This window comes from Epargyreus clarus, unplaced genomic scaffold (assembly GCF_041222505.1).
Source record: "Epargyreus clarus isolate Ecla_fem2 unplaced genomic scaffold, WU_Ecla_fem_2.2 ptg000034l, whole genome shotgun sequence".
Lineage (NCBI taxonomy): Eukaryota > Metazoa > Arthropoda > Insecta > Lepidoptera > Hesperiidae > Epargyreus > Epargyreus clarus.
The window spans coordinates 11,130,386-11,144,840 of record NW_027332239.1 but is presented as its reverse complement, the minus strand read 5'-3'; the positions used below and the strand labels follow the sequence as shown (position 1 = coordinate 11,144,840).

General features: G+C 39.6%; 1 protein-coding gene across 9 annotated transcripts in view; it reads left to right on the top strand.

Annotated features, from left to right (window-relative positions):
* The window catches only part of Svil (Supervillin), a 224,932-nt gene extending 210,759 nt beyond the window's left edge, over positions 1-14,173 (top strand). For 8 of the 9 annotated variants that reach the window (XM_073091492.1, XM_073091491.1, XM_073091489.1 and 5 more), the window contains 13 exons: positions 89-199; positions 1,895-2,070; positions 2,551-2,729; positions 3,041-3,212; positions 4,080-4,231; positions 4,902-5,071; positions 5,821-5,933; positions 6,115-7,576; positions 8,106-8,328; positions 8,892-8,990; positions 9,413-9,645; positions 11,376-11,537; positions 12,243-14,173. In XM_073091492.1, coding sequence (XP_072947593.1) covers positions 89-199; positions 1,895-2,070; positions 2,551-2,729; positions 3,041-3,212; positions 4,080-4,231; positions 4,902-5,071; positions 5,821-5,933; positions 6,115-7,576; positions 8,106-8,328; positions 8,892-8,990; positions 9,413-9,645; positions 11,376-11,537; positions 12,243-12,329 — 3,339 coding nt within the window. In that variant the 3' untranslated portion in view covers positions 12,330-14,173. The remainder of the gene's footprint in view (positions 1-88; positions 200-1,894; positions 2,071-2,550; positions 2,730-3,040; positions 3,213-4,079; positions 4,232-4,901; positions 5,072-5,820; positions 5,934-6,114; positions 7,577-8,105; positions 8,329-8,891; positions 8,991-9,412; positions 9,646-11,375; positions 11,538-12,242) is intronic. The other variant, XM_073091490.1, reaches the window with a different exon arrangement.
* Positions 14,174-14,455: the final 282 nt, after the last annotated feature.

The window sequence follows — 14,455 nt, the reverse complement described above, 5'->3', positions numbered from 1 at the left end:
GTTTGCCGGGTCAGCTGGTCTTTATATAAATATGATAAGTTGCAAATTATTTCAAATAGTGCCTTAATTTATTATTTAATTGTTTCAGGAATCTCTTAACGCGTCTGTGGATGAAAAGAAAAAAGTGCATATTGACGACACTGAGTTGGGCTCCAACATCTTAGCAGATCGACGGAACAAATTAGAAACAGCATCCCAGGTACGTTATAGCCCTAAAAATTACGAATTACGCCAATTACGAACTAAAACATATGTAAGTACTTAATGCAATAGGCTCTTTGGAATGCTGCGTAAATACCTACATGACCTTTTCTGCTTACGCGTTCAAATCAAGTTTCGAAATTGATTCATTGTATTCATTTACCTGAATACCTACCTATTTTGTCTTTATTTTATTTTATACTTATACTTATAAAAAAAATACTTTTTTGAAGTACCTACCTAAGGAAACGTAATATCCTTTCCATTAAATATCTACAAATTATGACAATGAAGTGTCCTCTTCGTGAGTTCAGTATAAATGAAGTAAGTGGGTACCGTATCATAATTAATGATGTACTCAACTTCAAAATTATAACACCGATTTTAAAATTATTTCTCTAATATTTCAGAAGATAATAACAGTTAAAAGTGTAACAGAAAACATGCATTTGTAAGATCTATATCTATGGAGACATCTACTTTGAAATTAACTGATAGGCCGCCTTTATAGATTTTTTTGACAGTAAAAAATAAATAAAAATGTAAGCAAACTAAAAGTATTAAACAATATTTTAATGAAAACACATTAGCATTGAATTGTTACTCGTTAAATATCAAGGATGAAATAATTATATCCTTTACTTCAACAATTTTTTAATTAGCGTGACCGGAAGTACTTTCTTTCTTCCTTGTTTAATTCCTTGATTCACATGCACCTTCGCGCATAGTTTCCTTGGTTTTTGCAAAAGCTGTAGGTAGTTTAAAGGAAAAGGAAATTTAAAATGGGGACAATGTATGTAAGTCGATGGGATATTTTATTAGTGAAACTAGCAATTATATTGCCTCTTAGATCCCGTATACACAGACAGCTTATTTTCATTTACTTATTTCCATAAAGATTTTTCTTGTCAGCTCGACACAATATAATCGAAATGAGTAATTTGAACCCTAACCGGAGTGAGTCAGTGACCACAAAATGTTTAATGCAATTCCTCGTACTAGCGATTATATTGTAACTGCTGGTCTGTCGACAAATATGGACAATATTTGACACTAGATAAAGGTAACATCTGTGTCTTACGTTGAATCACATTAACAAGTAGACTTATAACTTAAAAAAAATAGCCAATAAGAAGTCAAACTCTAGTTATATGGTTAAGTTTTTACCCTTTGGGTTCAAAACCCTAAAATATCTTTCAATATCAAACAAAACATATGTTTGTAGATAACAAAATGAAGTTGCTCTGGTTGCTCAGCAATATTTGTTATTATGCTAGCCAATACAACGTTTTCATTATCACACCATGGTAACAATTATTATAAACACAGTTAAGAGCATTTCAAAAGTGATAAACATACATTTCTATATCCTGAAATATATTCTTTGCTTTATTACAAAAATATAAAGTGTATAGATTATTTTATATATCTTATTACAATTATTACACAAAACAGTATTGTTGTTCGAATACACTGGGGCGCTATTGTAGGACTTTCATGAGTTATACTTATTTATGTGTAATTATTACCTGTAACAAATTATCAGATTCCTTGTATTGATAATAACTGAAAGTATGAGTTATCGTATCGTATCTGCGCATTGTTAATAAAATTTAACTCAGAAATATGTTATACTGCATTTTTCAGGGGATCATTCTTGGTTTTTCTTACTGTTTATATTTGAATTTTGCAGGGATGGCGGAAACGCGTGCCGCAGAGCGATGCGTCCATGTTCACGGTTGCCGGGCGGCTGGAGCGCGACAAGGTGACGGCCGCCACGCCGCCGCTGACGCCGCCGCCGGCCGCCACCCCGCCGCCCTGCGCGTCGCCCGTCATCACGCCCGCAGTGCCGCCCCCGAACAAGTTCAGGTAAAATATCTTTGCTATCATTTACCGTAGTACTTGCGTCCTAGGCAACGATGTAGCGACGCTTGGTCTTTTCGACACTGTCTATACGTTCGACTTCAGTTATAGACTGAAGACGATTCAGTTATTCGACTTCAAACTTATATTGTTATGAAAGAATTATATACTTAGCGGAACCATTACCGTTCGCTTTTTTATTATATAAAAGTAGCAAATAAGAGGCCTTCCACATTACATCTATAATTGACAAATAAAATTACACAGATTTGATCACAGGTTGGTCAAAGATCAGTTGCACTGCGTAACACTGCTATGTTTAAGCAGAACTAGGTGATGACTCCGGAGTCATATCACAAAGGGTTCCACCACCTTCAAATCCTTGAAGATCTTTTGCATACAATCTTATTACTAATATTCACCACATATATTCAAAAGTGTGTGCTATTATTACTATTATCTAATACTTAGCATTTACATTTCCAGATCTCGCAAGCCTCCCACGTCGCCGACGAACGGGTTCGCGGCGGGCCCGCTGCGCTCCGCGTCGTGCGCGGTGATGAGCGCCGCCGTCGACGCCAAGCCCAAGGACACGCCGCGCCCGGACAGGGAGTCCTTCAAGCGGAGCCACTCCGTCAGCGAGAGCATTAGCAGACTTGACGAGAGTTAGTATCCACGCAAAATTAATTTTCGAGTTATTACAATTTCTTGGGCTGCTTTTTAACACGATACCAAAACATAGCCCTGTAGGCATATAACCATTTTTGTTTTGTAACTACCCGTCTTAGACTGAGCCTGGGCTCATGAATTTGTATTATACGTCATCCTTCAAAGTAAAATTAAGCAGCGCATCACTATCTACATTTATCTCGTAAAAGGCAGAAACATGTGGGTAATGCGGTCGTAGATGCCACAAATAATGCCAAAGGTGGCCCTTTAAAATTATTCTCTTTAATTTAATATTGACGTTTTATAGAAGAAGAGATATCCCCCGGCGCCGAGAAGTCCGGGTGTCCGGTGCGGGTGCCGCGCGCCGACGACGAGACCTTCCAGGCGTTCTTCGCGCCCGCCCTCGAGCAGCAGGACAAGGCGCCCGTGGACAACGTCGATGTCGACCTGGACGCCATCGACAGCGCATCTAGGCAATTGTGCGTTATCTAAACTTATTTACATAGATATAATCCTTGTGAACCGTTGGTATGAAACCGTGGAAAGACTTCAAATCAAATCATTTTTTTAATTCAAAATAGATTCTTTATAGAGCACTTTTTGAATGTTATTACAACTACTTTCTCTATGTAAGAAGTCATTTATAAATAATTATCTTATATTAAATTAATACTTTGTCTTTCGGTGTTTTTTAAATGTTTCATTATTTCTGAATTTAATTAGTTGTAATGTTTCGCTTAGTTACCTATATTATCTTAGTATAGTCTGCGCCAATAAGTCCGTTGTTTTTATAAGGTTGAAGTGGCAAATGAATTAACAGTCGACTTAATGGTGAGTCGACCTAACCTTGACGCGAACCCTAACATGGACGCGACTCCATACATAATATGTTTTATCTGAGGCCGATTTCAGATGTGTTGGCACTTCCGAGAACTATTGGAGTCTGATATATGGTTTAGGCGGCATCCAAACCAACCGAACCTCAAGAATTCACGTTAGAAATAGATCGGTAGGTGGTACCTCCCCGGTCGAACCTAACTGGTTCTACGATCTCTCAAAAAAAGACAAACCCACTAAGTTTCTTACCGGATCTTCTCAGTAGAGGTCGCGTTCCGATCCGGTAGTAGTTTAAGAAAATATTGTAACTGACAATTTATAAGTGCCGCCGTTGGCCTATACAAAATAAATATATTTCATTCATTCATTTCATTAATTTAAGTGAAAGTATAACCATATACTGATTTCGCGTTTGAACGGAAGGTTCCAACACTTTCTGACCGAGTTACCAAAGTCGGCCATCGGTATAGTATAGGTAAAAGTCACGGCATTCGCGTTGTCGCGCGCAGGTTGTCGCACGAGTGGGCGCGGCGCGCCAAGCGCGAGCGGCGGCACGCGGCGTCGCGCAACCCGCTGCGGGCGCTCGCCGCGCGCACCGACCTGCGCCAGGAGTACGTGCCGCCGCCGCCCACCGCGCGCGAACACCTCGCCAGGGAGAAGGGTGAGTTCACACCCCCCACGTGTTTTTGTTGCGTTTCACCTACGTGAAATAGATATCTTTTTTTTATAATATAGAAGTAGTAGACGAGCATGCAGTCCACCTGATGGCAAGTTGCTACTGTCACCAACGGATATCCGTAATCAACCCCAGATAGGATTAGATATTCCTGATGAGGACTAAGCTGGAACGCCTCGGAAAAGTATGTCTCCCTTGCCACACCCTTCAAAATGGAACGCAGCAGCGCCTAACACTGCTGTTATTAGGCAGAAATAGGTGTAGCGGTGGTGTCGCCGAAGTCGAACCACTAAGGGTTTTACCACCATCTAACATGTAATGTCTAATCTGATGTTGATTATAAATTCAAAAACTTGTGACACGGATTCTGTGCTACCGATACTTAGCACACTAAAGGTTTTCAGCACAGACAGAAAGTTGTGATAAAAGATATCTGTTAAACATGAAGAGTTTTTTTTTATATACGGGAGGAACAGTCCACCTGATGGTAAGCGGCTACCGTGCCCAGGGACACCTGCAATCGACCCCAGATAAAATTAACTAACGTAACCGTCGTAACTCGGAGGCCCATGCCCAAGAGGGGGTCAGAAATGAGTCGGAGGCGAGTTGTGGCGGTGGTAACTACGAAAACTTGCATGTCGTTAACGTTGAACAGAGCCGGTGCGGTGTGTGGCGGCGGGGCAGTGCGGGCTGGCGGCGGAGGCGCTGGCGGCGCTGGCCAGCCGCGAGGACTTCGCGAGCGTGGCGCTGCGCAGCGCGGCCGCGCGCGCCCCGGCCGCCGCGCGCCCGCTGCTGCTGCACGTCAAGGGCCGCCGCCGCGTGCAGGTACGTTGTGCGGGGCATACATTAGTTAACGTTACTCGCTCCTAACTAGATAATGTAACCAGTTTTGACAATTGAAATTGTCACTGTCATCTATTTTCGTGCTTGAAAAATATTAAAAATATATAGTTTTTAGAGCATTTACGAGTGAAACGATATTTCTCCGCAGTTTTTCTTCGATTTCGTGTTTTTACAACACTTAAGTGCACATATCGGCATTGTTCCGCATACATTACACCATGACAGCCATTTTTTTTGCACCACTTAACTGCACATGTCGGCATTGTTCCGCATAAATTATACCAGACAGACAGACAAATTTGTCAGCCGTTTAAGCCATTTAATGGTTTCCTTCAATTACAAGGCGGTGAGATATCTATACTTATCTATGGTAGAGGGACTCCACTACACACTATTATACGAACAAAAATACGCTTATGATTGTAGCCCACATGTACTCCCAAAATTTAGACGAATCGAACGAAACCATATTATGTTCAAATTCGTCAAACGATTAGTACTGGAGAACATGTCGTAGAATAGGACATGTCATTGTATACTTCATGTACCTATACACGTAAGAAATTCTTTAACATTTCTTTAAGAGAATAGAAATACATCTAAACTTCTTTGGCGTATTTAATGAAAAAAAATAGTAACTAGCCAAAGTAGTTTATCTGTTTAAATATCAGTGATGTGGTTATCGGTGTTAATTTCTTAAAAATGTTGACCAAATATTTGTTTGTTTATAGACAAGGCTGGTGGAACCAATACATACGAATGTAAACAGAGGTGATTGTTTCCTTCTGGTCACTTCGGATCAGGTGTTCCTGTATATAGGATTGTACGCCAATGTCATCGAAAGGTTAGTTGTATGATATTAAAGACCATTATGACACACATATATACGCATTCTGTTTTTATTTGTTACCGAAAAAAAAAACAAAATTTTAATGCATAAAATAGAAGTTTTAAGCATACAGTATAAATAACTATCGTTCTTCATTAATTTAATAAGTTATTGTAATATTTTTTAATGTTTACAGAAATCGAAGCACAGACATAGCGGTTCACATCTACAACACGAAAGATCTTGGATGCAAGAACTCTACTGGTATCATAAAGATCGACGAGCAATTAAAGAACTACTCCAACAAACACTGGAACCAGTTCTGGTCTCTCCTCGGAGTCACCGAGGAGATCGAAAACTACAAACCAGTCGAGACCGGCCCCGCTGACGAAGACGAGATATTCGAATCTTGTATCGTCCAAACCAACATGTGCTACGAAGTCATAGATGACGAGCTGGTGCCCATAAAGGAGTATTGGGGTCAAGTGCCCAAGATTGCAATGTTGCATCAATCAAAGGTGATCGTTTTCGACTTCGGTTCGGAAATGTACATCTGGTACGGCAAAAACGTTCCCCTAGAAAGCCGAAGGCGTGCGGCGCAGCTGGCTCAAGAATTGTTCGATGAGGGCTACAATTACGAGGAATGCCATATCAACCCGTTGAACGCCGCTGAGTATCAAGGCGCTAGGAGCGACTCAAATGCAACGGTCAAATCATCGAAGAGTAGACCGGAATGGGCTATACTATCCAAAGTAACGCAACATATGGAAACCATCCTCTTCAAAGAAAAATTCCTTGACTGGCCAGACTATAGCAGAGTCATTAAGATAAAACCACAGGAGAACAAGTCCAGTAGTATGGAGATAACTCCGTGTGATGCGGAGGAGATGTTGTCGAACGAGTACCAGGATCCAGATCTCATTTTAGAAGGATCTCACGTCGGCCGCGGAACACATTACTACGATAAGGACTCTATGAGACACTACGACATAAAAACAAAATCAGTGTGCAAGTGGGTGATACAAGAGTACGACTATCAAAAAGTGGAAGATGAGGCTGAAATCTGCGAATTTTTCTCAGGCGACAGCTACATTATCAGATGGGAGTACCAGATAACGGTTTCCGGTCGGGAATTGAACGGGAAACCTTCGAAACACAACGTGACCGGAAGGGATAGGTGTGCGTACTTCTGTTGGCAGGGCAAGGATGCATCTTCTAACGAGAAAGGTGCAGCTGCCCTGTTGACGGTCGAGCTGGATAAGGAAAAGGGTCCGCAGGTCCGAGTGGCGCAGGGGAACGAACCGCCGGCTTTCTTAAACCTCTTCCAGGGACGGCTGGTTATCCATCAAGGCAAACGCGACACGGATAAGAATAGGTACAGGCTGTTCGTTACGCGCGGCAACCTGGCCAATGAGGCTTACCTGCTACAAGTCCCGTGCTCGGTGAGGCAGCTGAGGAGCCGGGGCTCCTTAATTCTCGTCGACACGGAAAAGGCATGCCTGTATATCTGGCATGGAGCTCGGAGTCTCAAGCACACCAAGAACGTAGCGGTCGAGCTCGCGAATAAAATGGTGGCGAGACAGTCGAGGTACCTGTTCGGCGAAAATGTGGCCGACGTTAAGGTTACCGAGGTGAAGGAAGGCGAGGAACCGAAAGAGGTACGTATTAAATATATCATCCATTATGCTGCTACATGCCTTAATATTTTAATTTGACAATCTCTGCGCCCTCAAAATATTCAATTTGTCAGTTACACCTTTGATTGGCAAAAAATATAAAAATGTGCAGATTAATTATCTTATATATAAAATTCTCGTGTCACAATGTTAGTTACTGTACTCCTCCGAAACGGCTTTACCGATTTTCACCAAATTTTATATGCATATTCAGTAAGTGTTAGAATCAGCTACTATCTATTTTTATACCCCTAAGTGATAAGGGTTGTTCACCCTTAAATATTTTTTTTAATTTTTGAACATTTTTTTTTGTTTTTATTTTTCTATAATGTGGCATTAAAAATACATACAACCCTAAATTTTTACTCTTTTATCATCAACCCCTATTTTTTAATTGCTATTTGAGTCATTTCATCATTATTCATACCGCTCGTTGTCAGATTTTTAAATTTTTTTATATGGCAACACAACGTTTGCCGAGTCAGCTAGTTTTCTAATAACAATATGTCAGGTGTACGAGGCGCTGGGCGTCGCGAACAAGCAGTCGTACAACTCCATAATGTGCGGCGCGCGGGCGGAGGGCGAGGCGGCGCCGCGCTCGCCGCGCCTGTTCCACTTCACCGACCTCGGCGGCCAGTTCGAGGCGCACGAGGTGCTCTCGCCGCTGCGCCACGAGACGCTCGTCACGCCCTTCCCCTTCGAGCAGAAGGAGCTGTACTCCGCCTCGCAGCCCGGTTAGTCGATGCGCTACGGATTGTTGAAGATCTGCTCCTTCATGGATTACGGATTGTTGAAGGAGCAGATGTAGGAAACGGATATTTACGTCTAATGTTGTTAAATTTGTTTTGAGATCGGTAGAACCCTTCATGGAACTTCCGGAGACACCACCGCAACGCCTTTTTCATCCCTATAGTAGTAGTGGCCAGGTTTGAGGGACGTGGAAAGAGTTGAAACGTTACACGTGACGTTATATCTTAATTCTTGGCGGAACATCGTTTGTGGCCGATGTCAAGTACAACTTTAATCAGATGTGAGTTGATTATTGTGTAATTGAATTCAACAGTACACCATTGCCGGAAGAAATTACGCAGAAATCTATTTGGCGATATTACTGCTGAAGTCTAAAACTATTTAATTATCTTGTCTAAAATTTCAGAATTTTACATTGCGTCACAGATGCGTGCGTTAGTTACTTCAATGTCCTTAACAGTAGTAATACTACGGTAATCATATAGGTTAAGTGACTTTTACTGATTATAACGTGTGATGTGTGTATGATGTGTTGTGTGTGTTGCAGCGCTGTTCCTGCTGGACGCGGGCGCGGCGCTGTGGCTGTGGCAGGGCTGGTGGCCGCGCGGCGAGGACGGCGAGCTCGAGCCCGCCGAGAGGAACGCCGGTACGTTTTACATGAAAAATTACTATGCGAATCCTTTATAGTTGTGACATTCTTAACATTGAGTATTTAGATGTAAAGTTTTGAGTTAGACTTCCTTTTACGGTGCTATATTTTATATTTAAAACTGATAGTTTATTTGTTTAATACGTAAAACTACTTCATTGTAATTATTTTCTTTGTTTTCTTTCTGTACGAGTTTTGCGCGAACCGATTTCAGTGACATACAAAAAATATTTAATTGTATGCAAATCGATTTTGCTTAGAAACCGGGTATAATATCGTTAATATTGAATACTAGTAGAATATAATAGTAAAACATAATTTGGCAAAGTGCATGCGATTTACATGCGTATTTTATACGTGTGCTATGTTCGACGCACGCGTATTCGCTCCTTCTGGAATCTAAGTGTGTTCGTGTGCAGGCGTGGGCGCGTTCGCGGCGCGGTGGGCGGCGCTGCGGGCGGCGGCGCTGCGCACGGCGGCGGCGTACGGCGAGGCGGCGGCGGCGGCGGCGGGGGCGGGCGGGGAGGGGGCGGGGGCGGGCGGCGCGGCGGCGCCCGTGCGCGTCGTGGCCGCCGGCCTCGAGCCGCAGCCCTTCACCGACCTGTTCGACACCTGGACCGATCACGACGACGCCGCCGAGGCCAACATTGCGGTACGCATCCCGACGCAACCGAGCCTCGACACATTCGAGCCGCGGTCCCTTGAAGATCTATTGACTAGTAGCTGTAAATAGTCTGATGAGCTAATTGCAACAGTTAATAGCTCACTATCTAATGGTCTATAGTTGTTAGTGGGACCGCGCCTTACGATGATAAATACAATTCAATCTAAATTCAAAGATAATAGTGAATTGATCTAATATGAATAGTGAATAAATCTATCCTCATACCCATCATAGAAAATCCACTTCTTGTTATTACTGCAAATAATGAATCATTCGAAATTTATAACATTTTTGATACAAAAAAAACTTGTTTTTATATCAGTTTTCTTTAACATATTTTATTGATTTTTAATTATCGAAAATCAAACAAGTACAAATTATAATTATAAGTGTAAAAACACGTTCATAGTTTTTAAGCTCACGGGTTGTGGTTATGTATATCATATGTATATAAAATTGTAAATAATGTGTTTTGATAATCAGTTGAAAATATGCTTATGATGTGTGCATTATCAAAAATATGAGATATGATGCAGAAAATATTATGAAAACCGGATGTGTGTGGATAAGTGTGTGTACTAGAATATCAATGTTCACACTTATGTCACTTATATCGGTTTTCAGTTGTAATTTGTTAGGCAATCTTTATATTCCATTCTTTGCATTTGATTCATTTACTTTTTTTTTTTCATTACAATCATATACTAGAAGTGTAGTATCGTAAACTTAGTACTTTGTGGGTTGTTGACGTTGCGCAGATTTTTACAATAAAGGTTGTTGATTTCTGTATCGCATAAATATTTCTTAGTTGTATATAATATATTGTATAATGTACACATAATAATATACATAAAAATTGATCTTCTATGCTCCTTGATTTCTGATGCTCATTATTTTTTCACCTCCTTTTGGGTTATATGAAAACGATCCGACCGATTTTAATAAAACTCATCGGTAGATTTGCCCTCTTAGGTAATAACGTACGCTATATTATTTTCAACTAGCTGCCTCCGTGGAAAGTCAAATATTTTGCAACCTGGATTTATAAGATCTTATATCTTGGTTTGGTTTTACATGGCATTGTACTGTACATTTTTGTGATATTCAATTTAAAAATACGGTAGATTAGCATTCGTTTAAAACAACAGACTGCTGTTCTCATAGGCCAAATATTATATTGGTGACGAAGTCAACTATTGTATGAAATGTGCAGTATCCGCTGTATTTATATGCGCGTCAAAATTTACGCGATTTGTTTGAAAAGTTTGATTACTTTTTAATTAAAATGCTTAGTTACACCGTCTTTTGCAGTACTAATGTCATGTTAACTATTTTAACTTGTGTAGTATTTATAATATATTATTTCATATTATGTTCTTTCCTTCATTCAATAACATTAGTTCTGCACAAAAACGTGGAGAATAATGTTATGTGAAACGAGCGTTACGTTACTTTTCAATATTATGCAGCATTTAGATACTTATCGGGGACACACATACATGGGTTAGAACGAGTATTTATACAACTAACTCGAGCTCGACAGATCGATCTGGCCTCGTTCACATTAAAAAAACTGACCGTGCACTAGGACAAAGTCTCGCGGTGGGTCTTTCGCGAGCGTCTAAACGTTGCACAAACTTAAGGGGGCATAGAAGTCGGTCGGACGTCGTACGAACGTGTGGGTGGAGCGTGACGGTGAGGTGGCGGTGTGTGCGCAGCTGGGGCTGAAGGCGGGCGCGGCGGCGTGCGGCGCGGCGGAGCTGGCGCGCCTGCGCAGCGCCGGCGCCGTGCTGCCGCTGGCCGCGCTGCAGCGCCGCCCGCTGCCCGACCACGTCGACCCGCACCACCTCGAGCGGCACCTCGCCGAGACCGACTTCCTGGTACGTACGGGACTGTGCTCCCATTCATGGTTACGTCTCCAAAATGTAAACAAACGTTGACCTATTGAGAAACAACGTTACGAATGGTAGTTTCCTATTTTTGACGATATTAAAGTAATAATCTAAATAAATTAAAATCAATTCACATTTTCTAATAATTATGTTACCTTAATTTCGTTCCACACCGTAATAATAATAAAGAACATGGTTTATGGTAGAAAATTAAAGTGTGATAATTGTAACACAATCGGGATTCAAAACATTTTTTGTGCCGCTATTTATAAGTTTCGTAGCTGATGTTATTAATTTTCGTGATCGAGATCGAACACGAATGTTTTCACGTTTTCAAAGCACGTTTGTTAAGTTGTGTGTAGTTGTTAAAGATTTTGTTTTTGTTGATTTTATTAAAATTTTTGTTTCTTGTTAATTTATTAAGTTTTGCAATACATGTAATTGTATTTTGACAATGACATTTCTTTGTTTACATTTTGGATACCTAATTATGAATCAGGCTATAGAGGTACTTGTATAAAAATAATACTTGGAGATGGTACGCACGTACGTTTATAAATGTGGCACCCTTGAAATCGCACTGAATTATATATTTAGCACAGTAATTCGTTAGAATTATGTTATGCTCGTTATAGTAATACCCATAGAACAATAATGTGAGCACGTAACTAATTATCGTTATGTCGAATTTAGGAGGCTTTCGGCATGACCAAAGAAGAATTCTCGGCGCTCCCGGCTTGGAAGCAAACGAATATGAAAAAGGACGTCGGCCTGTTTTGACCCACCGGCCCCCCGCGCGCCTCGTACTCCCGGATCGACCGCCCCGCGGCCGACCATCGAGCAGAGAAACGATTCTCCCTGTTCATAAATAGAATTAGAAATTTTGTACAACCTCAGCTCTTTCGTACTTTTTTACTGAAACATTGTAGAAAGGATTTGATACAATTAATGTTAAGAAGCACGCTTTAAAACTTTTATAGCAAACGTGTTGTCGAACAGTTATCGTAATTTTTGTACTAACGGAATGAAATGTATTCGTCGACGTGATATTTTCATGTAACCGCAGTAGGATTAGTGTAGGAATTGTGAAGAGCCGATTACGGATTTGTCAAATTGGAATTGTTTCGGTAAACATTGTTATTTGTCGCATCCATTGCATGGTTTGTAACTGTTTTGTATATAGAAGATTTTGTTGTTTCATTTTGTCATCTTTATTTTAACTATTTTTTGTTATTGCTAGGTTTTCTTTTTCTATAGTTTTTAAAATCTTGTGTTTTACCTACTATTATTATTATGATTTGTTACATTAATATATTTATACTTACTTTTGTATCCTATACTGTTTTAAATTGTTCAATGTTCTAGAACGATTGCATGGATATGACAAAATGGCAATAAGTAAAAACGGTGATATTTTGTATGTTTTCGGTGCGATATTATCCAAAATGCTACGCATTACTTTGTTTTTTTTTTTTTTTAATTTACTTTTTTACATTAAATAATATTATTTATATTTTGATGGAATTTTAAATATCAATTTTACAATAGAAATAGTAATGTAGCAAGCATTAATATTTAATATGTATGCGGTATTTATGCGATAATGTCGCACATAAAATGGACGTAGGGTAAAAATGTGTCTGGTCAAACTATGAATATCGTTTGTAATCCTGTAGATATACAAACACGTACTTCTATTACTATTATAAAATATACGCTTTAGTGTAGGCTCCTACTGTTCATGACGGACGGACATTGTACTAATAATAACTTGTGATATTTTCTCACGTACCGTGATAGGTAGATGATGTATCGCGGCTCCGGTCGTGTTTTAAATGTTATATATTCGTATATACCTCCGCCGTCATAGAATATGTCTTATGTATTTTAACACATCACATATCTAATCTACTCATTAGCTAATTTTTTATACTGAGCGTTAGGTGGACCATGTTAAAGAGTTGACTCATTTCCTTTAATATTTCAGCGTTTGAATAACCAACGACTGGGTTTTTACAATTTTATATAATATAATATACCTGTTGTGTGTCGAAAATATGTCGTTAACTTATTTGACTTCAACAAATTCATGACCGCGCCGATACTTTCTGACATTACTAAGTTTTGTTTTAAAATAATACAATTGACTTATGTAGATTACTCGTAATAATATACGATAGATTGAAACAGAAGCACTTTATCGATTAGCCATGATCCTTACCGATGTGCTACTATAGCTTGAATTGTTTCGTGTAATATTGCCATGTATACAGTTTTAGATGTTTTTTTATAACTTAGCTTTCTGTAAAAGTGCCGGATGTGAATGCTGAAGGTGTTAGCGGGATTGTTGGCGCCAGTATGCGATTGTCTATTTCTGCCAATGATAAGTGTTACATTAACCGCCAAGTCATACCTTAGTTAACGTACTTAGATACATACAAAATAACCTATATTTTATGCATTTACGGCTGATACTACTTGGGCCTACCGTGACATAAACGTATCTCTCAAATCCAATGTTTAATGTTTTGCTTTGGTTGTGTTACTTATAACGATGATTATTATTGTATTTGAGATTTATTTTGTATAATAATGGTGTAATAAATTGCTAAAATTGATTACAATATTTTTTTCATTTACACCTTTGATTTAAAGTTATATTTTTTTGTAATTCTCCTTGAAAGTTATTTTAAAGAAATACAGGGTATTTTTGACTATGCTTTTATTTATAGGTAAATAAAATTAAAGTGTCTGTTTGTAATGTCGAAATAAAATTGTATACTTATTTAAAAACTAGCTTTTGCCCGCGGCTTCGCCCGCGTTTAAAAGAAAATAATATGACATACTAACATACATAAAACTGAAAATTCGTGCCTTCATTGGAATGACAGTGGCCCCATCTGGCG